The sequence below is a fragment of the Mastigoproctus giganteus genome, chromosome 14 (genome assembly GCF_048544385.1).
Source record: "Mastigoproctus giganteus isolate SK-2022 chromosome 14, ASM4854438v1, whole genome shotgun sequence".
Classification (NCBI taxonomy): Eukaryota; Metazoa; Arthropoda; class Arachnida; order Uropygi; family Thelyphonidae; genus Mastigoproctus; species Mastigoproctus giganteus.
Genome location: NC_143588.1, coordinates 71067965 through 71093213, shown reverse-complemented (window position 1 = coordinate 71093213; position 25249 = coordinate 71067965). Strand labels below are relative to the sequence as shown.

The 25249-nt window shown below is 37.5% G+C and overlaps 1 protein-coding gene across 1 annotated transcript in view; it reads left to right on the top strand.

Annotated features, from left to right (window-relative positions):
* Positions 1–25249, top strand: part of LOC150075225 (alpha-mannosidase 2-like) — a 253553-nt gene that overhangs the window by 154367 nt on the left and 73937 nt on the right. Inside the window, exon 14 of the mRNA XM_090388915.1 lies at positions 15853–15989. Within this exon, the coding sequence (XP_090245041.1) occupies positions 15853–15989 (137 nt within the window). The remainder of the gene's footprint in view (positions 1–15852; positions 15990–25249) is intronic.

The following is a 25249-nucleotide window of genomic DNA, read 5'->3' as shown; positions in this document are numbered from 1 at the left end:
ATAGAATGGACAGTATTAAACGACCCACATAATAGTGATCACTTTCCAATCATATGCAGAATCCAAACGCTTCAAACATCATACCCTGATAATCGCTCAAAATGGAAATTCTCCAGAGCTGATTGGGAAAAGTTTTCAAACCGTCTTTCTTTTGATAGCCAATTGATCAGACTACAACCCATTGATGATGTCACAGAGCATATTACCAGGCAAATACTGACCATTGCCTCTGAAGCAATACCTCAAGCCTCCAAATGTAAACACAAAACACTGGTGGAATGAAGCTTGTACCAATGCCAAAAAGGAAAAAAATAAAGCTTGGAACCTGTTCCGGAAGTTCCCAACTACCAACAACCTAATTCAATATAAAAGGCTAAAGTCAAAAGCTAGACAAATTAGAAAAAAAGCCAAAAAGGAATCATGGATACAGTTTGCCTCCACTATCACAAAGGATACTAGCAGTCGTCTAATCTGGAAAAAGATTCGGCAATTAAATGGGAAATATCTACCTCTTCCTTCTCCCATCTTAATCAAAAATGGACAGGAAATTTCTTCTGAAGAAGAAATAGCTAACGCCCTTGCAGAGAATTTCTACCAAACATCTGCCACGTCAGCATATGACAACTCCTTTCTGAAAATCAAAGCTTCGGTGGAAAGGTACAAAATAAAATTCCATACTACCCAATATATTGCCTATAATCAACCGTTTAACCTATTTGAACTGCAAACAGCATTAAATAGATCACCCAACAGTGCAGCTGGACCTGACGGTATATATTATGCAATGCTGAAACATATAAACAGTACGGCATTGAATTTACTATTAATTTTCTATAATCGGATTTTTCTTGAAGGTACATATCCATCTTCCTGGCATCATTCCATCATTTTAGCTTTTCCTAAACCAGGAAAAGATCACTCACTTCCAGAAAATTACCGACCTATTTCTCTAACCAGCTGCCTAAGTAAAATCCTAGAAAGAATGATACACAGAAGGCTTACCTGGGTTCTTGAAACTAAAGCACTGATGAACAACAATCAGTTCGGTTTCCGACAAAACAGAGCCACTTTGGATCTAATGGTGAAAGCCGAGACTAACATCCGTAATGCTTACGTCAAAAATGAACATCTTGTAATGGTAAGTCTCGATATAGAAAAGGCTTTCGACACTACCTGGAGGTATGGCATATTGAGAGAACTTCATTCCATAGGATTGCGAGGGCACTTACCAGAATTCATTAGAAATTTTCTTCAACACAGAACCTTTCAGTTCCGCTATCAATCTGTACTTTCTCGGTCCTACACTCAGGAGGAGGATGTCCTGCAGGGATCAGTACTGAGCTCTACCCTCTTTTCACTTAGACTGAACACCATAACACACAACATCCCAAATACTGTAGAACTATATATGTATGCTGATGATCTAACTATATCTTGCCGTTCACAAAATATTCATACCATTGAAAGACAGCTGCAACTCTCCATAAATAAGTTGGAGGCATGGACAATGCAGAATGGATATCGATTATCAGATCAAAAAACAATTGCAGTTCACTTTTGCAAAAAACGTAAACTACACCCGGAACCGGAACTCAGATTAAAAAACCATTTGATCCCTCTCACCAGTAATCTTCGTTTCTTAGGCTTAATATTGGACACCAAACTGAACTTCATTCCACATATCACATACCTCCGAACTGTTTGTCTGAAGAAACTTAATATACTTAGGTCCATTTCTGCTATGACATGGGGAGCAGATAGATACACTCTGTTACATCTGTATCGTGCTATTATCAGATCTCGTTTAGACTACGGTGCTATTGTATATGATTCAGCTAGGAAAAGTGCATTAATCAGACTTAATACCATCCAACACAGTGCCCTTCGCACTGCTCTTGGCGCATTTAGAACATCCCCTGTTCAGAGTCTGTATGTAGAGGCACACGAACCTCCACTTCACCTTCGAAGGAAAATGTTGCTTCTAAATGCAGCTAAAATTCAAAGCCTTCCAGACCATCCCGTTCAACCGTTGCTTTCCAATCCTGAGTGGACAGCTTTCTATAACAGTAGACCAACTGGTATTAGATTAAAAGATTTGATTCACACCTGGAATATTGATTTTGATAACATACTTCAAGAGAGCGATATTCCTGACCCACCCTGGTCTGTAAATCTCGCTCACTGTGATACCCACTTTCAGCAGTGGGGAAAAAACTCCCTGGCAGATGAAAATATCAAACAACTACATAAAGAACATGCCCTCAACAATATACAGAGCTACCAAATATATACAGATGGCTCAAAAACAGGTTCTGCCGTTGGTGCCGCAGCTGTCTTTCCGTCCTTTACAGTCTCCATATCACTACCAGTTTAATGCAGCAGTTATACTGCTGAGTTATATGCAATCAAACTAGCCTTACAGAATATTAGCACTCTCCACAATGCTAGCAGTATAATATACACTGATTCATTGAGTGCAGTGTCTGCTTTGGGCAATCAATTTTCAACATCACAACCAATCAAAAAACAAATCAGTTGCTGTTTAAACCATCTACGAAGTAGGAATCATTCAGTGAAATTCTGCTGGATCCCAGGCCATTCTGGTATCTTAGGCAATGAGAGAGCAGATCAGGCAGCCAAAAAACCAAGCAGTACAACACCAGCAAATTACCAAGTACCATATAGAGATTATTTGAAGCATATTAAAAAAGTCTGTATGTTTCAGTGGACAGAAATATGGAAGGCACAAAGTAATAACAAGTTGCTCCAAATCAAAGAAGAACCAGCCTTATGGATTTCCAGCTTCAGACAAAATAGACAGGAAGAAGTTATACTAGCAAGACTAAGAATTGGACATATGCACCTAACCCATATGTTTCTACTCATGGGGGATGGCCCACCTCGATGCACACATTGTACACTACCGCTTTCAGTCAGGCATATACTTTTAGATTGTCCTCACTATTCCCATTTCAGAAGTACTTTCCACGCTCAATCACAACTGCAAGAACCACTATCCCTTAACCACATGATTGGCAATAGTGCTAACCTAGCTACACTCTATACCTTTCTGAAGCAAATACATATATATGAATTCCTCTGAGGCAAAAATGGAACACATCATATTACTTTAGGATAATAATATAGGACCTGGCACATTTTGGCCTTAGCTGCCCTTGTGCCCTTAAACACCAATACAACCAGATAAAGGATTTATATTTAAAAAAGAAAGCTTAATTTGTGCATGCAGTTATGTTCTAACATGGTGTTAATTAAATATTCATTAAAATATCAAAATGTTTTAATAATTTAATACATTTTCCAAGAAAAAATTAAATATTCTTACAAAGATATTTAAAACAAACTTTTTTGTTAGATTACTATAATACACCATATATTGTTAAAAGTAAATTTTTTTTGTTTTATTTTATGAAAACCCCAAACACTAGACAGAAGATACTTTGTTGACATTATACTTGAATTTTTGTAGATTATTTTCAGGAAATACTTGTAAAAGAAGGTTGTTTCAGAGAACAGAATTGAGTGGATAAATGAAGAAGAGGCAAAGTTTGTTCTGTGAGTTTGGAGTTGAGCAGTGAGTGGATGCTTATTGATTGCATACTTTTGGACTGTTTTGGAAAGAGACTGGAGGAATTACAGATGCCAGTTCAGAAGAACAGTGCCCATGGAATATCTATAGAAAAGGCATGCAGAAACAAGAAAACATCTATGAGACAGAGAGAGACCCATCTCTTACAAAGTAGAGAGACTTTGTAAGAGATGGGTCATTAATTAGCCCAACTGCCCTCTCTTGAATAGAAGTTTCAGAGAGATTTGTGAGCCGACCGGGCTACCTGGGTGGGTCAAGTACCTGCCTGGCAGCCCAAAGGTCGCGTGTTCGAATCCCACCTCGGGCTTGGATCAGAGTAGTGCAAAAACCTTGGGAGGTGCATTATGGCCACAGACCCCGATGCACCAATAACTAAAAAAGAAAAAAAAAAAAAAAAATCAAGATGTGAGAACAACATTCCATAGTGGGACAGATTTGAGATTTGTACTGAGTGAGTAGTTGTTTAGAAGAAAAGTAACACTGAGACCCATTTCATTTATTTTATTTATTTATAGTTTAATGCAGTGGAAGCAATATTTATGATGTGCTTATGCCAAGCGAGATTAGAATTAATTTTTTTTTTTTTTTTTTTATGTGAACCCCAAACAAGAGAGGTATTAGAACCTATAGTACTTAGTACCGTGCTTGGGTTGGAGGTTGAGAAGACGAAAGAAGATATTTGTTGACATTGGACTTGAACTTCTGTAGATTGTAATTTTCAGGAAATACATATGAAGGAAGATTTTTCCAGAAAACGGCAGTTGAATGAATAAATGAGGAAGATGAAAAGTTGGTTCTGTGGGTTTGAAGTTGGACAGTAAATGGATGTTGGCTGGTGGCGGCACATGTTCGGACTGTTTTGAAAACGAGAGAGCGGGAATTATAGAAGGCAATTCAGAAGAACAGTGCCCATGGAAGTATCTGTAGAAGAGGCATGCAGCAGAAACAGTACGTCTATGAGAAAGCGAGGGGAGAGACTGTTCGAGATGAATCATTAATTAACCTAACTGCCCTCTTCTGAATGGAATCAAGAAGCCTGAGAGAGGTTTTGGAGGCACCACCCCAGATGTGGGAACAATATTCCACGGCAGGGCGGATTTGCGATTTATACAGAGTGAGCAGCTGTTTGGAAGAAAAGTAACGCCGAGAGCGAAAGAGTAAACCAAGTTTTTTAGATGCAGAGGAAGCAATATTTGTAATGTGCTTGTGCCAAGAGAGATTAGAAGTCAGCGTAATCCCCAAAAGAGATATATCATTTTGCCTAGAAATCGGAGTGTCACTAAAGATAAGCATAGGAGCAGAAGAATCCTTTTTGCAAGATATAAGACAAGACTGAGTTTTAGAAGGGTTGAAATCAACTAAGTTCTCTTTGCCCACTGGAGAATTACCTGAAGATCGGCATTTAAGGAATTGGCAGCAGATTTTCGGGAAGTTGAAGCTGATTGAGTAGGACAAGGTTTCTCAAAATGGAAAGTTGAATGCAATGTGCTATCATCAGCAAAACTATGGATAGGATTTCCAGTCAATGGAAGAAGGTCATTGATATACAAGAGGAAAAGAGTGGAGGAAAGAACTGAACCTTGGGGGACACTGACATTAGTGGAGAAGTTAGAAGACAGAGAGCCATCTACCATCACCCTCAGTGAGCGATCATAGAGAAAACTGGATAACCAATTACTAAAAACAGTTGGCAAACCATAAGATGGAAGTTTGTTTAGAAGACCTTTATGCCAAACACGATCAAAAGCCTTTGAGATGTCAAGAGCAACTACTTGTGTTTCACCGAACCTTTCCATTGAATTAGTCCATAAATGGGTAACATAAGCCAGAATATCACCAGTGGCTCAACACTGACGGAATCCATACTGGCGATCGTTGATCAGACGGAAGGTTTCTAGGTAGTTTAAGAGTTGGCGGTTAATTGATTTCTCCATTACTTTAGAAAGAGTAGAAGTAATTGCAATGGGACGATAATTGGATGGGAGGGATTTGTCACCCTTTTTAGGAACTGGCTGGATATGAGCAAATTTCCAAGCAGAAGGAAAAACACCTTTGGAATAAGAAAGTGAAAAAAGGTGGCATAGAATAGAAGTAAGTTTAGGGTTTAGGAGCACAGGTTTTGAGAACAAGTGGAGAAATACCATCAGGACCTGGTATGACTTTCTTAGCATCAAGATTCATCAAAATCCTTCTGATATCCTTTTGACGGAAGACCACAGGAGGCACTGAATGGAGCGTGTTAGGAATGGTGGGAGGTGTTTTACCAAGATCATTAATACGTGAGCTGGAAGAAAAATGGGATGCTAGCAGGTCAGCTTTATCCTTGGCTGAAGTGACAACAGAACCATCTTGTTTGGACAGAGGTGGGAGCAGAGATGGGCAAAAGTTGCGGCCAATAGCTTTGGCAAGAGACCAGAATGCTCGGCTACCATTAGGGCAAGAAGCAAGTTTTCTACTCTTAGCCTGTTCAAACTCTAGTTTGGACTGATTAATAACTGCTATACAATTGTTGTGAGCTTTGGTGTAGACAGAAAATGAAACTGAAGAATTAGAAACAAGCCAGTTACGATATGCAACATTCTTCTCTTGGACAGCCTTAGCACATTTATTGGAAAACCTAGGTTTAGATAAAGAACGAGATTTTAAAGTGGAGTGTGGGATAAAGGATTCCATTCCTGCAAGAATAATTTCACTGACACGATCTGAGCAAACGTTGACATCAGAAGTTTTGAAACAGTAATCCGACCAAGGAAAAGAAGTCTCGCAGGTCATCCCATTTTGCATTCTTGTAATGCCAAACAACACGAGTTTGGGAATAACCATGAGATAAAGGTTCCATTGGAGAAGAGACAATCACCAAGTTGTGATCTGAAGTGCCTAAAGGACCTCTCACTTCGATGGTGCACTTAGAAGGGTTGTTTGTGAGAAAAAGATCAAGCGTATTGGCTGTATGATTAGGATTGTCCGGTATTCCTGTAGGTAAATGAACAATCCGTGCTAGGTCATTAGTAATTGCAAAAGCCTCAGCATCTTGACCTGCTGGGTCGGTGTGAGTAGAAAACGGAAGCCAGCTGGAGTTGTGAACATTAAAATCACCAAGGAAAATTACCTCACTGTTAGGAAAGTTGGACTGGAGAAAGTCAAGTTGCAAAGAGGGGAAGTCAAAGAGCTCCAAGTGATTAGTGGAGTTAGGAGAACGGTAGAGACAACAGATGAATTTGACACAATGAGGTAGAGAGATTTTAAGCCAGAGAAGATCAAAGAGAGGAGATTCCAAATTGCCAAGTCTCTGACAGGGAATATCAGAACGGACATATGCATAAGTACCACCTTTGAGGCAAAAGGAATCATACAGCGAATAATTTGGACATCTGAGATGAGCAGTAGTTGAATCAACCGATAACTGAGATTCTGTCAGAAAAAGTACATGGAGTTTGGAAGACTGCTAGTGGAAATGGACATCGTTGAGATTAGAATTGAGACCACGTATATTTATGAAATGAATTAGGAAGTGCTTGGGAGGTTTAGATCTTTTCGCAGATAAGCTTGCTCTATTAGTTTGACAATTCATGGTGTATTCAATAGTAAGAAAAAGTGAGTGGGACATGCTGTATGAAGTAATGAAATTTTTGGATATGGCGTACATGTGGTAAGAATATACCCAGCTTCTTGACATAACGTGGCCTCGACAATGCTCCCCGCATACACACTACTCGGACTCCCTCCAGTCGCTATCTGGCAGAGTAGAGGTAGCAAGATTATACACTAGCTGATCCGGAAGCCTCCTAGAGAGTTACCAATAGGTTCGGTCCGGTGTACTAACTAGCGGCCAGCCTGCGAACACTGTTTTAGAGCTGTACCCTCGAAATGTAAGGAATATTGGATCTCGCCACGACATTCATCATAACCTCAAAAGTCATCAATCATACTGCATGATGGAAGAGATAGGGAAGGGTTGGCCGGAACTTAGCTCTAGAGACTAAACATGGGTTCCACCACTTCAAGTCCCCAATAAGCAAAGTTGTGGTATTTCACCGGTTGATGAGAGTCATATACCACCTAGTACTGCCTGGTAACATAGAGGGGTGGCGTTCCTCCATGATGGTGTGGGCGCCACACCTCGACCCCTGCTTACGTTGGTTCACACCTGGGTGGTCACCCACCATGTACTTGTGCATAGAGGTTATACCCAGGATTACTAACAGTCCCGCCATTGTGAAGGTGCAAGCAGAGGATTTGGCTGTCACAGACCGTCCGGACTTCGCCGAAATTGGGTCCACTTGACTTGAGTGTCACCCGAATATCAGTTCCATCAGCGTTTTAGACTCCCAGGTAGCAAGTACAGCTTGTCTGGCATATCTGAGAGAATGTCTGTGACAACCTCAAGTAATCCCTAATAGAGATAGTGATCTTGCTTTGAAATTTGAGTGTCATCAAAGATGAGTTTTAGGAGTGGTAGATGCTTTTTTTGTGAGAAATGAAATGGGACTGAGTTTTAGAAGGGTTGAAGGTAATGAATTTTTCTTCACCCCACTGGAGAATTACCCATAGATTTAGCATTTAAGGAATTGGTGGTGGATATTTGAGAAGTCGAAACAGTTTGTTCAGGGCAAGGTTTCTCAAACTGGAAGGTGGGTTGTAGTGTACTATCATCAGCGAAACTATGGATAGGATTTCCAGTCAGTGGAAGAATGTCATTAATATACAAGAGGAAAAGAATGGGAGAAAGAGTTGGGGGGACCCTGGGGGATCACTAGCATTAGTGGAGAAGTTAGAAAACAGAGAGCTCTCTACCATCACCTGCAGTAAGTTGTCAGAGAGAAAGCTAGATACCCAATTGCAGCAGTCAACAATCCATAAGATGGAGTTTGTTTAGAAGACCTTTATGCCAAACATGATCAAAAGTTCTAGAAATGTTTAAAGCAACTGTTTGAGTTTTACAAAACTTATCCATTGAATTTGTCCAAAAATTACTAATATAAGTTAATATATCTCCAGTGGATTGATGTTTACAGAATCCATGTTGGCCATCATTCATCAGATAGAAGGCTTTAAGATGGTTTAAGAATTGGCAGTTGATGGCATTCTGTTACTTTGGAAAGGGCAGAGGTAAGTGCAATGGGACAATAATTGGAATGGAGGGATTTTTCACCCTTTATTGGGAATTGGCTGGATATGAGCAAATTTCTAAGCAGAATGAAAAACAGCAGTGGAATTAAAAAGTATAAAAAATGCAGTACAGAACAGGAGAAAGTGTAAGAGCATAGGTTTTGAAAATAAGTCAAGAAATATCATCAGTATCTGAGCTTTCTTTCCATCAAGATTGTTCAGAATTCTTCAAACATCCTTCTATTGGAAAAACAACATTCAGTGGAGTTTATTGGATGAGGTAGGAAGTGATTACCAATATCATCATGCTAGTAAGTTGGCTTTATCTTTAGCTGAGGATGCAGCAGAACCCGTCAGTTTACAAGAGAGGTGGAGGTATAGATGGACAGAAGTTGTGGCCAATAGCTTTGGCAAGAGACCAGAATGCTCAACTACCACTTGAACAAGAAGCAAGTGTTTTCTACTCTGCCAGTTCAAAATCAAGTTTAGATTGATTAATAATTTTTATAATTGTTGCAAGCATTAGTGTAAGCAGAAAATATAGCTGGACATTTGGATACAAGTTAATTTCAGTATGTTACATTCTTATCCTGAACAACCTTAGCACATTTATTATTATTATAAAATGTTTTTAGATAAAGGGTGAAATTTTAGGATGGAATGTAGCCTAAAAGATTTCATTATTAATAGAAAAATTTTACTCATGATCTAAGCAAACATTTGGATTGAAACATCTGGAAGAATTAAACAGTAATTTAACCAAGGAAAAGAGGAATAGAAATCACACAGATCATCTTATTCTCCTATTTTGCATTTTTTTAGTGTGTGTGTGTGTGTGTGTGTGTGTGTGTGTGTGTGTGTGCGCGTGCGCGTGCGTGCGTGCGCGCGTGTGTTTTTTTTTGGTAGTTGTTGGCGCATAGGCTTCTGTGGCCATAATGCACCTCCCAAAGTTTTTGCAGTACTTTGATCCAAGCCCTAGGCGGGAATCGAACCCGCGACCTTTGGGTTGCCAGGCAGGCACTTTGCCCATCCGGCTAGCCCGGTCGGCGTGTGTGTGTGTGAGTGAGTGAGTAACCATGAAGTTGTGATCTGAGGTACCTATAGTACCATTAACATTGACTGTATACTTTGAGGGTTGTTGGTGAGTTAAAAAAAATCAAGAGTTGAGTATGTGTGGTTAGGATTGTCAGGTATTCCAGTAACAAATGAACATGCTGTGTAGGATCATTAGTCACAAAAGCCTTAGTATCTTGACCAGCTAGGCCCATATAATTAGAAAACTGAGGCCAGCTGGAGTTTTGAGCATTAAAATTACCAAGGAAAAGGAAAATTCCCTTACTATTATCTGTATATTATATATTTATCTGCTCTAATTTTCCTAATAGGAAAGTTAGGAATGGAAGTCAGAGTTCCAAGTGATTAGTAGAGATGAGAGAAAGAGGCAACAGATGAATTTGACAGAATGGATTAGAGAGATTTTTAAGCCAGAGAAGGTTTCAGATTGGCAAGTCTTTGACAAGAAATATGAGAGGAGAAATATGCAAAAGTGCCACATTTGAAGCAAAAAGAATTGTTGAGCAAATAATTGGGGAACAAATGAACAGTAGTTGAGGCAACTGATAATTGAGTTTCTGTCAGAAAAAGTAAGTGGGTCTTGGCAGATTGTATGTGAAAGGGGATATCATTGGGGTTGGAACTAAGACCACATATATATGTGAAATGAATTAGGAGGTTATTTGGTGGTTTAGACCTTTTTAATAGATAAGTTTATTCTATTAGTTGGACTATTCACAATGCAGTCAGTAGATATGTAAAAGGGCACCTCCGTGGCCAGGGGAAAAGGAGCAGCAGTGCGTAGCACAAGCTTCTTGATTAGACCGGGGTTCGAGCCTGTCACCACCAAATACAGAGTATGTGGAAAGGTCAGGGAATGACCACCGCATATTCCCGGAGCAATATGGCCTTAGTTGCTAATGCTCCTAAAAACCAAATAACAAACAACAAACAGATATGTAAACGTGGAAGAGTAAGAACATGTATGAATTATGTAAAGCAAGAATATACCCAGCTCCTTAACATAATGGGGGGCCCCTCAATAATTCCTCCTGCACATACACTGTTTGGACTTCCTTCAGTTACTAGCATGCATTTTTAGAGGCAGCAAGATTATACACTATCTGATCTGAATGCCTCTTGTAGAGTTACCAATAAATTTGGTCCAGTGGACTATTTAGCAGCTGGCCTGCAAAAACCATTTTACAACCATAACCTCAATCTAAGGAATATAAGATCTCACCATAATGCCCACCATAACCTCAAAAGACATGATTTCTACCATGATAGAAGAAACAGTTGCTTCAGCTTTGCCATGGAGACATGGTAACTTCAGTTTCACCACTTCAAGCATTCACTGAGCAAAAGATGACAAATGAGAGTCATCTGCTACCTAGTATCACCTGGTGACACACAAAGACAGCATTTCTCAATGAGGATTGCACACCTTGACCCCTGCTTACACTAGTTCACACCTAGGTGGTCACCTCTAGTATACCAGGTGCAGTGTTTCAACTTTGCACATGGGGAGGGGTATGCTCAAAGTTACTAACAATCCCACCATCATGAAAGTGCAAATAGAGGATTTGGTCACCACAGAGTAACTGGACTTTGCTGCAGTGGAGTCACTTAACACAAGTGGGACCTGAAATTAGTTCCATCAAGCCTCAGTTGTCATACCTGGAGGAATTTCTGTGACATCCTTCTGACAAAAGACAGTTGTGCATTTTTCCAGAGTGAATTAGTTTAAGTATAGAAAGTTTTTAATGTTGAGGTGCGATTGGAGAGTATTTGTTGCATAATATTAACTTTGGAGACCACGTTACAGCAGAAGAAAGAATTGTACTGTTCCATCTTTCTGCAGTAAGTATACCAAGTAATACATTTCTTGAACTTTGTTGCAAGATTAAACTTTGATGACATCAGTGGAGATGAATAATAGCAATAACTCTGTTGGAGAGGTCAGGATTACAATAATCATCATGTAAACTTACTCAGCCAGGATTGCTGTTGAGAAACTTTTCAGGAAAGGACAGAATTTTTCTTGTTGAGACATTTCTATTTGAAATCTGATGCAAAAATTTCAAGATGGCAGGTTAGTTGGATTAACATAAAGTTTCAGTTTTAAAATCAAGAATTTAGGGAAGAGCCATATAGTTAAGTAATTCTCCATTACTATGAGACAAAGTGATTAGAGATGCATTGTCAAGGTGTACTCAAGAAAGGCAGAACTGGAAACCTTTGGAAGATTCTGTAATGTAAACAAAAAAAAAAAAAAAAAAAAGATAAGCAAGTAGAACATTTCGTCAAAAACTATTCAGTTTTTTTGCAGTAATACTCTTTTGCTCAGCATGCAGAACCAAATAAATCTAAAATCCATAGACCAGAACTTTATGGAATGGTTCACATAACATCAGCTTCCTTTGGGAATACACAAAGGCATCAGAAGAAAGATAATACAGTAAATCCTTGATATTTGTGGAAGATATATTCCTGGAAAATACTATAAATATCAGAACTGAATTTTAAGACCAAAGCTTTATGGGAGTAGGGAAATTTGGAAGGGGGGCATTAGGTTAGCATTTCTTGCAGAAATTAAGGCAAATGTTCATGATCCATAAGAATTATCAAACAATATATTTAATATCCATGCTTATTATAATAAAAGAATGTTTTATATAAAGAATTAAATACAAAATGCAAAAAACCTATTTAATTCATTGACAATAAAAAGAAAGAAAAGAAAAAAAAAGAGGGTTGTAGTGATAAATTTTTTTCCAGACTTTCTTCCAGTAATTTAAGCAACAGCTGAGGCTTTTGAGTGTATCACTTTCTTCTACTACTTCACTGCCAAAACCCTCTCCTCTCACATCATGTACCAGACTCTCAACCCTCTGCAGCCCTTCTTCTGATGGTCTTTCACCACTCAGGCAATGGCTCTCTCCAGCATGAATTCCAAGTTGCTGGTTTAGTCTCCTTCCTTTATATTTGTTATACAGACAGTGATGTCATACTTTTTCCAGCAGTTGCTGACTGACATAGAGGAATCTTCATTGGGTAAAGAATTCTTGTAAATGTATGGTGAGCCTAATACAACTTAAATATTGTGATGAGGCTCTAATCCATTGTTTGAATGAGGTTCTCATCAACACCTCTGTGGCATAACCATGTAGAGACAAGTAGACTATGTACAGGTAATGGACAAAAAAAAAAAAAAAAAAAAAAAAAAACGGAAATGCAAAGGTTTGCAGAAAGTGTCAGGTTTATGCTAAACAGTGGCATCTGCATGCCACTGCTGAAGGCATGAAACATACAAATGACATCCTTGAATACTTAGCATCATATCTTTAAAGGCAAACTTGGCCTAATGACATGTAATTATTGGTACCATGTCATCAAGAAAAGACTTTTGCAAATTCGAAAGGGGCGTGATTAGAGCATGTTTTGCAGGAGCTTTGGTCACTAAGGTAGCTAAACTCATTAATATTTCACGAGGAACAGTTTATAAGGTCATGTCTTCATGGAAGTCTAAAGGGTAGACGTCATCTGCAAAAGGCAACATGGAAACTGCATACTCCAGAATCAGGATGCTCGAGTATTAGTGCAATGTGCAAAGTGAAACTGGTGAGCAACAGCTGATGATCCGTACATAGATTTCAATGCAGGACATTGAAGGGTCAGTTTGAGAGGCCAGTCTCATTAAACACATTATGTTAAACTCCATAGAGCTGGATATCATGGTAGAGTTGCACTTCACGACCCACTCATCACACCTCACAGTGCACATCAACATGTTATTTGTTATTTTTTTTTTTTTCGGAGCATTAACAACTCGGGCCATATTGCTCCGGGGATATGCGGTAGTCATTCCCTGACCTTTTCACATCCTCCGTATTTGGTGGTCACGGGCTCGAACCCCGGTACGCACTGCTACTCCTGCCTACCTGGCTATGGAGGTGCCACATCAACATGTCATTGAATGCGATATGGTCTGAAAAATCCTCCTACACTTTGTTTGCAGCAAATGTACGAGTGCATGTATGGCACCAGCCTAAGGAATCTTACTTTGATTGCTTGTTTTCTGCTATTAAGGATTCTGAAATGGTGTGGAGGAATTACTTGTGACATGGTTTGGGTGTACTCGTTCCGTTAGAAGGTAAGATTGATACCAGTCACTATTTAACAGTCCTGAGTGATTGATCATTTTCATCCCATAATCAAGCAGTTCTTTCATGAAGAGTGAGCTACCTTTCAGAATGACGTTGCCCCAATCCACGGAGCAGAGGTGGTCATCCAGTGATTTGAGGAGCATGAGACCGAACTTTTTTCACATAAAATATCAAAGAAACCTTAGATAATCTGATCTATGTGGATTTGGTTCCCTGTCATTGCAAAAGCAGTGAGCATTACATCTACAAATAATTTGCATGAGTGAAGGTATGTAGAACTGCTCAGAGGGCATTTTGAGCCTGGCTCTGTCCACATTTGATAATCTATGATGTTGCTGTTAATCCATTCTTTAGAATTTCCTTGAAGGGTGCTAAAAAGTACAATAGAATTGTAATTCTTTTAATTGGAAACTTATGTCATTAGTTTTTATTGCTTTTTCTAAGATATTAAAGAACTTTTCTTTTTCATCTTTTTTTATCTTTTTTATTTGAATGTGCACACACAAAACTTCATAACCCATGTTTCCATCTTAAATTTTGCCCACTTAATTCTACTGAAATTTTGGCTTTCCAGTCAATTAAACTTTCTTCCATAGCATATTTAGTACTGAATTTCCTGACAATCACAGTAGAGACATTGTTGACTTGGACAGCGTCTCAACCGGTATGCCTCTCAATTACTTTATCCTACCATAAGTTTTTGGCCTCTAGGTTAATTAGTTGGTTTAGTTTCATATTGGCAGCCCATCCTTGATCATTCATCACATATATAGCTGATTTCAATTTTGACAACATGCATTTGAATACCTTTATTGTTAATTAGAAATAACTGACAAGAGCAATTTCAGAAAAGAAACCTGGAGAATCCAGGATTCCAGCAACTTTGGTCACCCCCCCCCCAAAGAATGATAGTTTGTATTTACCTTTTTCCTGTTTTTCAGTTATCCCTTGATCCACCTGAGGATCTTATCAATAAACATGGCTTTCTCCATTTTGTAAAATAATTGTTCTTGTGGGATTATGTCAAATGCTTTACTGAAGTCTGGTATATAACACTAGGATTTCAGGGAGGTATTTTAATGTGGTAGTTGAAATTAAATAAAATTTGCATGCTTTACTGTATCCAATTTTGGTCATGGGAGTATTTCTGTTCCCACTTAAGACAGAGGCCAAGTGCTTTACCTTGATATTCGGTGGGAGCAGGAAGAGCCCATGATCGAAAGCAAACCCAATAAAACAAATTATATTTGGTATATAATATTGAAATTGTACCTTATGTCCAAATTCTTAATGATGCATCATTATAACTTATCAAGGTTACTAAGCAAATTCCCTTTGTTGAACCCATTCTGTGATTTCTCTAATATACCACCATGTCTGGCACAATGTTCCTGTATTATGTCCTTTATGTTAGACTACATAGAAATGTAAAGTAAATAAAAATGTTTGCTGCTATATAATAGCAGGAAACATTAATGCAACAATAATGTACTATTGTTTACATCTTACTTAGAATTAAGAAACTTTATATTTTTGTTTTGCTTGAAAAGTTAAGTGCTAATAAAAATTAATTCTTATTTTTTGTTTGTTATTTTATTCTGCCAGTTTGTGCCTGTACTGAATAATTAATTTTGTCTCCTACCTTTCTTCTTTAGGGGATTGCACCCCAAAGTTTGCAAAATGCTATTGTACATTAAATTTGGAAAAAGGTATACTAACTCTTATTCAAAAGATCATTAATTTGATTAATCTTGGAACTGAAGAAGACTTCTTTTCACATGCTCTGTAAAAACTTTCAGATTTAGAGCATTATTTCTGTTCATATTAAGAATGTTCATTTTTTTTTTTCAATTAGTAAAAAAAATCTTTGCATGTTTCTATCATTTCATTAACAATTTTCTGTTTTTTTAGCTTGCATTTTTGGCTGAAATACCAGCATTGGGATTAGTTGTTTATACAGTTCATTTGGTTCAGGATATGGGTTTAAGCAGCAGTAGCAGCAGGGCAACTATTACTTTTTACAATTCCGATATCCAGTCTGATAACAGGTATACGTATATATAATATTAATTTATATGTTTGTGTGTGGGTGGGTGGGTGTGTGTGTCTATATGCATTATTAAGTATCACTATATGAAGTATTAAGTACCACTATATAAAGAGAGTTGTATAAATAATAGCTCTGTTTAATCATTGCAGGATAATTGTTAAGAAGACTTTATATAGCTAAGAATAGTGATCTTAGAGATGTGAAAAATCTTCCAATTTTATTTTATTTTTTTATAGTTCAGATGGCTTTACAATGGGAGATTGAAAAGTTTCTAGCCTCATAGAAAGAATGCTGGAAAGATGCAAAAACCTATTTATTTTTCAACATAGTCCACATTAAGTCAACACACCTTCTGGCATGATCCACTTTTGTAACCTGCTCAAATAAAATTCAGAAGGTTTTGACTCAAACCAGTGGTTGACTCCATCCATCACAGCATTGTCACTGTCAAGTTTCTAATCCTTCAAGTCCTTTTTTAAGATTTGGAAATAGGTAATAGTCTGATGGATCAAATCCAGTGAGTAGGGCATATGCTGTAATAGCTGGCACCCACATTCACACAGTGTTTCCCGAGTCACAAATGCTGTGTATGCTAGTGCATGGTCTTGATGCAAGATGACTCCTTTGACTAATTTTCCATGTGAATTGAGCTTCAGTTTGTCATGGAAATGTCTCAGTAGGTTAGAATAATATTTGGCATTGATAGCGGCATCATTCAAGAAATTCAACCATTATCTCAGAAGACTGATACCATGACTTCTGCACTTGAACTTTTTGGGGAGAAGAGGGATGCTGTCACTGTTTCATTTGTTCTTTTGTTTCATGGTTGAAATGGTGCACCCATGTTTTGCTTCACTCTTTCCTGCTTCTGATCTACATTCAGTACTTTAGAAACCCACCTTGAAGAAACCTTCTTCATTCCAGAAACATTCACCGTAATATCATGAGCTCACTTATGGGAGATGTTGAATGTTGTCTCAATGTGTATTGAAGCACGTTGAGACAACATTCAACAGTCTTGCATGATCTTGCATTATTCTCCAGTCTTACATGATCAGGTCATGAATAGCATCCACACTTGCAGGTATTGACATGGTAACAGGCCTCCCATTGCAGGGTGCATTTTCAACACTGTCTCACCCATGCTTAAATTCTACATCTCAATTTTTGACTATGGCATATGAAGGACAAGATTCTCTCAACAGTCGCTATCTTTGTTCACCTTCCACACTTCAACACCCTCTTTAAAGGAGAAGAATATAGTTTACAAAACTGAAATTTTCCGTGAACACACAAGAAGAGTCACAGAACGGATTGGTAATATTGTCTTTTACAAAAACCTTTGCAATCTATATTGGGCTAAAAACTTTTCAAATCCCCTCCCTCATGTATATAATCCTTTTTGATTGAATAATCAAAAATATTATTATAATTAAAGCTATTAAAAATTAATTCATAACTATTTTGTGTTCCTGTTTATTGTTTGTATTCAATCTGAAGGAGAATATCTGGACAGTATTTAACTATATGATCTTTTGAGTAAAAAGTTCCATTGGAGTAAAGAAAATATGTTATTTTTTAAGTTAGATATTTTGCAGTTAAAATCATATACCATTTGAAAAATGTTGTATGCTTATTTAAAAATTTTTATGTTGAAACTGCATAGATTTTTGCTAAGCATAAACCAATGATTCAGATTTATTTAATGTACTCCACTCCACCAAGTTATGACTGATAGTTAAGGCCATACACAATCATGTTCCTGGCCAGTATATTAGCATTAGCAAATTGATGTAACAGAGCAAGCTTCTACAGAATCAAACAAAAAATTAACTTTTCATCCAATTTATGTTCATTTGCCCATTTCTTGTAATAATTTATCTAATCCTATTTTTAAATTTATTCAAACTACACACTTCCAGAACTTTAGGAGAAAGTTTATTCTAGTAATCAGTTGCTCTCTGGCTGAAGGCAAATGTCTGCATATATATTCTACAACCATCCTTTTTCAGCTTAAATTTTTGTATACTTATGTGTATGTTGCTAAGAAAGCATAAAGATGTCATCAGCATTTAGTTTACTTAATGTATTGCCATGAAGGTGCCTAGTTTCCAGACATTGCAATTTACAGAACCTCAGGCTTCCTCGGTAAGAATACCCTTTTGTGTCTCCTAACTAATCTCATTGCTCTTCTCTGCATCCTTTCCAACAGATTTACATCTTTCCTAAAACAATGTTTCCAAACCAATATAGTATTAAGATGTGTTCTAACCATTCGGTTATCTCTTTGTTTTGCTAGCAGTTTCTGTATATCAGTGACAGAATCTATGAACTTTTTTGGCAACCTGTCTGCACTGCTCTAGAACTTTGTGTAGGACTATGTAAATGCCCCAAGGTCTTTTCCTTATCAACTATTTGAGTTGGGTGCTATTCAAGTGGTATGTTATTCCAGGATAGCCACTACCCAAATTCCATTACCTTGCATATGAGTATATAAAGGAAAAGATACTATAGGATTGCATTTGGGTGGTAGCAGAATAATTCTCATCACTGAAAACCAAATGCAGTAGAGCATATAAATTTCATTTGGTTTCAAATACGGTGCTTAAATACCCCCCCCCCCCCCCAATGCAATCCTATAGTATCTTTTTCTTTATATACTCATGCAAGGTAATGGAATTTGGGTAGTGGCTATCCTGTAATAACATACCACTTGAGTAGCACTCAACTCAAATAGTTGATATTTGAGTTGGGTGCTACTCAAGCTTAGGCTTATGTTTAGCTTTGAGATAAATACTGTTTTGCCTACATTGCATATATCTTTTTAAAGCATCACTTGTACTGGTGAATCTGCTGGACATTTAAAAATCTGAGACACTGCCAGGACAGCTGTTTGAAAGCTACTAGCTTCTCATAAGCTGAGACCACCCGCTAGTAACAACTTGACAAGTTTATAAGAAAAAAGTAATTGATTAAAAATTAAAATCTTCAGAAATTAGATATTAAGAAAAATATATAGCACTAACAGTGGATGCAATGGCAAGGCCATATTACAAATGAGGAAGTAAAAATATAAAACTTGGGTTAACAAATATCAAATCATAATTAAGTGAAGTAAATTTAAGATGGTGCAGGCATGTAGAAAGGATGAGAAAAGGAAGATTGGCTAAACAGTTTTTTGAAGAAAAAAATTAAATGGTATAATACTCCTAGAGGCAGACCAAAAAGTTGATGGACTGATGGTGCCAAGCAAACATTAGAAGGAGCACATACTCTGGATAAGGCTAAATATCTAAACGGAAATAGGATAACATAGAGGAACATGGTTAATTGAAAACTGGTAGTCTAGAAGGACTGAGCTGGATATATAATTATGATGACAGTGACTGTCTTGTCCTCAGTAATACTTAGAAGCATGAGATAGTCCTGAATTTACTCCTTTATTTCATAAATCAAAAACCAAAGGTGTCATTTATTTTAAAAGCTATGTAGAAAAGCTGTATGGCTTATGAAATAAATAGCAAATTTGGTAAAATAAATTGATGAAAGTATAAAGACAAATAGATATAAAATACTCAGAGGTTTAACTTCTTTGTGACATAGCAACTCACATAGAACTGATTCATTATTCAGTTGACTTCATATTTACTAATTGCAACCATCCACTTATTGATTAGAAAACAGTAAGTCTTGAAACATGCTATCATATTGGTATCTGTTATTTTATATAAATAACAGAATAGCCTTTTGGGGATACTATTTGTTAGACGCCTCGGTAGCGAGGTGGGCAGGAGCAGCAGTGCGTAACACACACTTCTTGATTAGACCGGGGTTCGAGCCCGTGAGCCACCAAATACGGAGGATGCAGAAAGGTCGGAATGACCACCGCATATACCTGGAGAAATATGGCCTTAGTTGCTAATACTCCTAAATAACAACAACAACAACATGCTATTTGTTTAAAAGTTGTGCTTTTTGAGGGTACTTAGATACTAAAGTTTGTTCTATCTTAAGTAATAAGATTAGTTGGAAAAGTGGTTGAAATTATCCGAGTCACTGAATACAAATAAGGACAGAACAGTTCTCACTTTATTGATAGTTCAGAATGTTCATACACTATTTGTGGAACTATTAATAGTGGCAAATTTTATAAGGAAGCAAGCGTATACAGCATCAGCCAGAAAAAAAAAAAAAAAAAGCCAGATGGAAGTTTGTTCCAGCAATCAGTTACTCTCTGATTGAAAGTAAATTTTTGCACATCTGTTCTGCAACCATCCTTTTTCAATTTCAATTTATGTCCCTTTATGTGTATTATCTGAGAAAGATCAGGGTTACCATCAGCATTTAATTTAGTAAATCCATTTAAAGCTTTAAACACATCAATCAGGTCTCCTTGCAGGTGTGTATAGTGCTGTTATTTGCAGGACTCAAGTCTGTCTTTCTTAATAACAATATCCTTTTGTGTCCTTGACTAATCTCGTTGCGTGATCTATTCTACACACACGTCAACTGTAAGTTGGCAAACCTAGATAATTTGGGGGTGAAAGAAATTCAGGTGACAGTACAGTTGAGCCATGGAGAAGGGATTTACATATCAGGCATTACATGGAGAAATCTGTCATATATTATTTCAGTTGAAGTATGAATGTCCTGGTCAATATGTGGTGAAGTTGGTGTTTACCTTTGTGGTCTGCTATCTTTCATGGCCACAAAGAATGAGTCTTCTCATTTTCTTCTCAACATTCTCTGTTGGTTTTCTCCAAATTATCCATGGAACATTTTGATCTTATTTAGGTTGTTTATACACTAGTAATATTGAAAGAAATGCAGTATATTTTTGTTAATGAGATTAACAGCATATGGGCCCACCTTTGGTTTGAGTGACAGGATCTGTTGTAAAAGACTTTAAAACAGTTCATAATAGCAGCCAGCTAGAATTTGGTGCATTCTTCCTTCAGTGTGGTCACTATTACCACAGTCAGAGCGAACCATATTGGATTCACCCTGTTCCAGTGTTTTTGCTTGTCCCAAAGGTGTTTTTCAAGATCAGGACTCCTAAGTTATAAGCCAATTGTAGAACCTTGTTTTCCCTCAGATCAGGTGCATACAGGCCTGGTTTTATGAGATGGAGTATTACCCACAATAGATGTCACAGAGGAGCTGTCTAAAATATCAATATATGATGTGTCATTGAGGATTTTCAGCACTATAACTACTAGTTCCAGCCCAAATCATGAGAAGCACCATACCACAGTATTTCATTATTGGGGCCATTCACTGATTCTTCAAACCCAAATTCAGCTTTCAGACCTATACAAATTCTCATTCTATAGGACTTTTTCCATTTTTCCAGATTCAGTTCATGAATGATAGAATTGATGATTTACCAATGTTTACTGATGTGTGGGATTTGTGAGCCACAGCCCTTTATGAAACATTGCCTGTGTAACTGTATAGAGAGTTCATACACTTGTGAAGAGTTTTCTTTTTTATTTCTTTTTTTTACCTTTAAGTTATCTTTTCCCCACTGAAGAATTAGTTGGAGATCAGAATTTAAGGAATCGGTAGTGAATATTCAAGAAGTTAAAGCTGTTTGTGCAGGGCAAGGTTTTTTAAACTGATGGAACACAATGTGCTACCATCAGAAAAATTATGGATAGTATTACCTGTCAGTGGAAGAAGGTCATTAATATACAAGAAGAAAAGAGTGGGAGAAAGAACTGAATCATGGGGAACACCAGCATTAGTGGAGAAGTTAAATAACAGAGCTGTCCATCATCACTGTCAGTGAGCAATCAGAGAGAAAACTGGATACTCAGTTACAAAAAATAGTTGGCAAACCGTAAGATAGAAGCTTATTTAGAAGACCTTTATGCCAAACATGATCAAAAATGTTTGAAATGTCGAGCAACTGCTTTAGTTTCACCAAACTTTCCATTGAATTTTTCCATAGGTAATGTAAGCCAGTTTGATCATTGATCAGGTGGAAGGTTTCTAGTTAGTTTAGGGGTTGGCACTTAATAGATTTCTCCATTACTTTAGAAAGAGTAGAAGTAAGTACAATGGTAATTGGATGGGGAGATTTTTCACCCTTTTTGGGAACTGGCTGGATATGAACAAATTTCCAAGCAAAAGGGAAAACACATGGAATAAGAAAGTGTAAAAAGGTCACACAGAATAAATGATGTAACTTATTTAAATAGAAAAACAATGTAGAGAAATTAGACCAAATAATCTAGTTAAAAAAGAAAAAGTACATAATGGTGTGAGAAGAAATTCTCATAAATTGATGGAACCACAGTAGCCTTCACATATGAAAAAAAAATTAATGATGAAAATGTTTTAAAAATTTGGTATATGCAGTGCAGCAATTGGAAAACGATACTGATACTAGAAAAAAATAATGATCCCATGTATGAGTAAACTAACCTCAGTTTATTAAAAGTAACTTCATCCACGCTACATGCAATGATCACGAAATGACTGGAACAACTGGTAGAAGGCCATGACTGGTATACCGTTCAATGCTCTCATCACAGCTCTTTGAATAGTGTTGTTCGTGAAAATAACAGTTTTTGAGTGGTACCTTGAACTTCAGGAACAAAAAGTCACATGGAGTGTGAGAAATAATGAAGGGTTTATTGATGATGGGAAAAAAGTAGTTTTATTGGAGTTTGATAGGAGGCTAAGTCTGGTGAATATGATGGGTACAACAGTATGTAGACTTATTTGCTAGGCAAAAACTCCCAAACAATGAGAACCTTGTGGCTTGGTGCATTCTTGTGCAGAAGAACTAACTGCTGTCTTTTCCACACTGAGGCCACACCCAACAGATTCTCTGCAACAAACATTTCAAAACATCTAAATAGTAGGCAGCAGTAACACTTTGGTCATTGGGCACGAACTTTTTTTTGCTCAATTCCCTTGATATCGTAGAAAGTGATCATGATTTTGATTTTTGACCTTCCTTGATGAACTTTTTTTTTTTTTTTTTGCTTTGAGAGTTTGCCAACTTCCATTCTGCACTTTGTCACCTCATTGTGGGGATTGCTGAAAACGCCATGTCTCATCATCCATCACAATCGAATTCAGGAGGTTGGGTTTGCTTTCAGCAGCTTCAGTGAGTCCTCTGCATTGTTCGATTTGCACCTGTTGCTGACCATCTGTTAACAAATGTGGAAAACTGTGCACAGACCTTCATTTTCTTCAAGTCCTGGGTTATTATTTATCGAATGGTTTCCTTATTAACCCACAGATCTTCTGAAATCATTCAGAGTGTTGTACATCAGTCATTGGTAATAATTTCCCGCACCTTTTCAATCAACTGTGCTGTTCAAACTGTTTTTGCTGGGCCTAGATATTCGTTGTCTTCCAGTTTTTCTATTCCATGGGCGAAACATTTATACCACTCACATGTGCATGCATGAGACACATTTCTCTCTATATGCTTGCTTTATTATTTGAAAAGTTTCCATGGGGGTTTTACCCAGTTGAACAAAACTTGATGTTTGCTGTTTGTTCCATTGTCCCTCCGTAATGCAGACATAGGAGAGACGTGCAGTTAAACTCATACAGTGTTCTGAAATGGCGGCATCTGCTGACCTTGACTACTGTGCTCGAGGAACACTCACTTGTTTCATGATTACTTCTAATAGATGGCAGCACCAGCACTCGTCTCATAACATCAGTCTCGCTTTCCAGTTGCCACATTATGTAGTTTAACAGTCACACATTACAATATTTTTACCAGTATTATTATCAATAATGCCATTAAGTCGGAGTGAAATGCAAAGACCAGGCAACGCAAAATGCAATTACATACTAAGCGCCATGAAAATGTCACTTATCATCTTGCTAATGTGTTACTTTTCTTATATATAAGGAAGCAGTATCTCAAAAAATGAATGAGACTTCCTAGCTGGTGACAAGACAAATTTGCAGCGGCATTTGAAGAATATAGCATTGCAGGAAAAATTGGCTGTGGAATTTATTCAGTGCAACTGAACAAATGATAAGAATTACATGGAAGCAAGCTGGAAAAGCTGTGATGACATCCCAAGCCACCTGAAAATAAGGAAGTGTTGATTAATAATTGGATAAGAAAGCATTACTTAAATAGTGTGCAATAGAATTGGGGGATATCCTAGAAATTTATGGTGGAGTCCTGTTTTTGCAGTGGAATACTAGGGAAAACTGAATATCACCCCCCCCCCCCCCGAAAGAAAGACATTTAAATGGTGTAACCAATGTAAAATTAGTTACAAAAGTGTGTATGCTTGTAGATGACTTCAGTTGTGTGATCCCCAGAAAAAAACATGATTCTATCCATTCTAAAAATGTTGCAGTTTCACCACTTGTCACTCATTTCAATAAATTTTGGTTCAGATCCTGATTTGTGTTTTTTCAGCCTGCATAATGCACAAATCAGAATGTGAACACATTCCTCTTTGATTTAGGTGAACCCGAGAAGCTTCTGATGATGTGTTTTATGGATATCCTGGCAATTTTTGCAGTTTGAATTTTTTTTTCAATAGAATAGCTTGCACTGTAAAAATTAATTTTTATATTATATTGGCTCTAATTATCAACATTGTTACTTCTTAGCATTAGCATTAGTAGAAGCATATGAAGCAACAAAGCAAGCTTATGCAGCATCAGCCAAAAAAAAAAAAAAAAAATCCTGTTTCATTCATCCACTCGTTCCAAATGCCTGTCCAGCTCGGCCTTAAATTTATTTAGGCTATTAGCTTCCACAACAAAAGATGGAAGCCTCTTTCACCAATCAACTACCCGCTGGCTAAAGGCAAATTTCCGCACATCTATTCTACAATTATCTTTCCTCAATTTGAAACTGCGCCCCCTCAGGTTCTTACTTGGAGCAAGATGAAGAATCCCATTCAACGCCTTAAACACCTCAATCAGATCACCTCACAGGTGCTTACTCTCCAGGTGCTGCAATTTGCAGAACTTAAGCATTTCTTGGTAAGAGCACCCCTTTGTTCCCCTCACCAATCTTGTTGCCCTTCTTTATACTCATTCTAGCAACCCTACATCCTTCCTAAAATGAGGCCTCCAGACCTGTACCCAGTACTCCAGGTGTGGCCTGCCCATTGCCTTGTATAATGGGATTATCACATCCCTCTCCCTGCTAGCAGGGAGAGGGAGGTGATATATCATTGTGAATGATATACAATTCCTATATATCAGGTGATATATCTTGTCAATGATATATAATTCCTATATATCATTGACAAGACT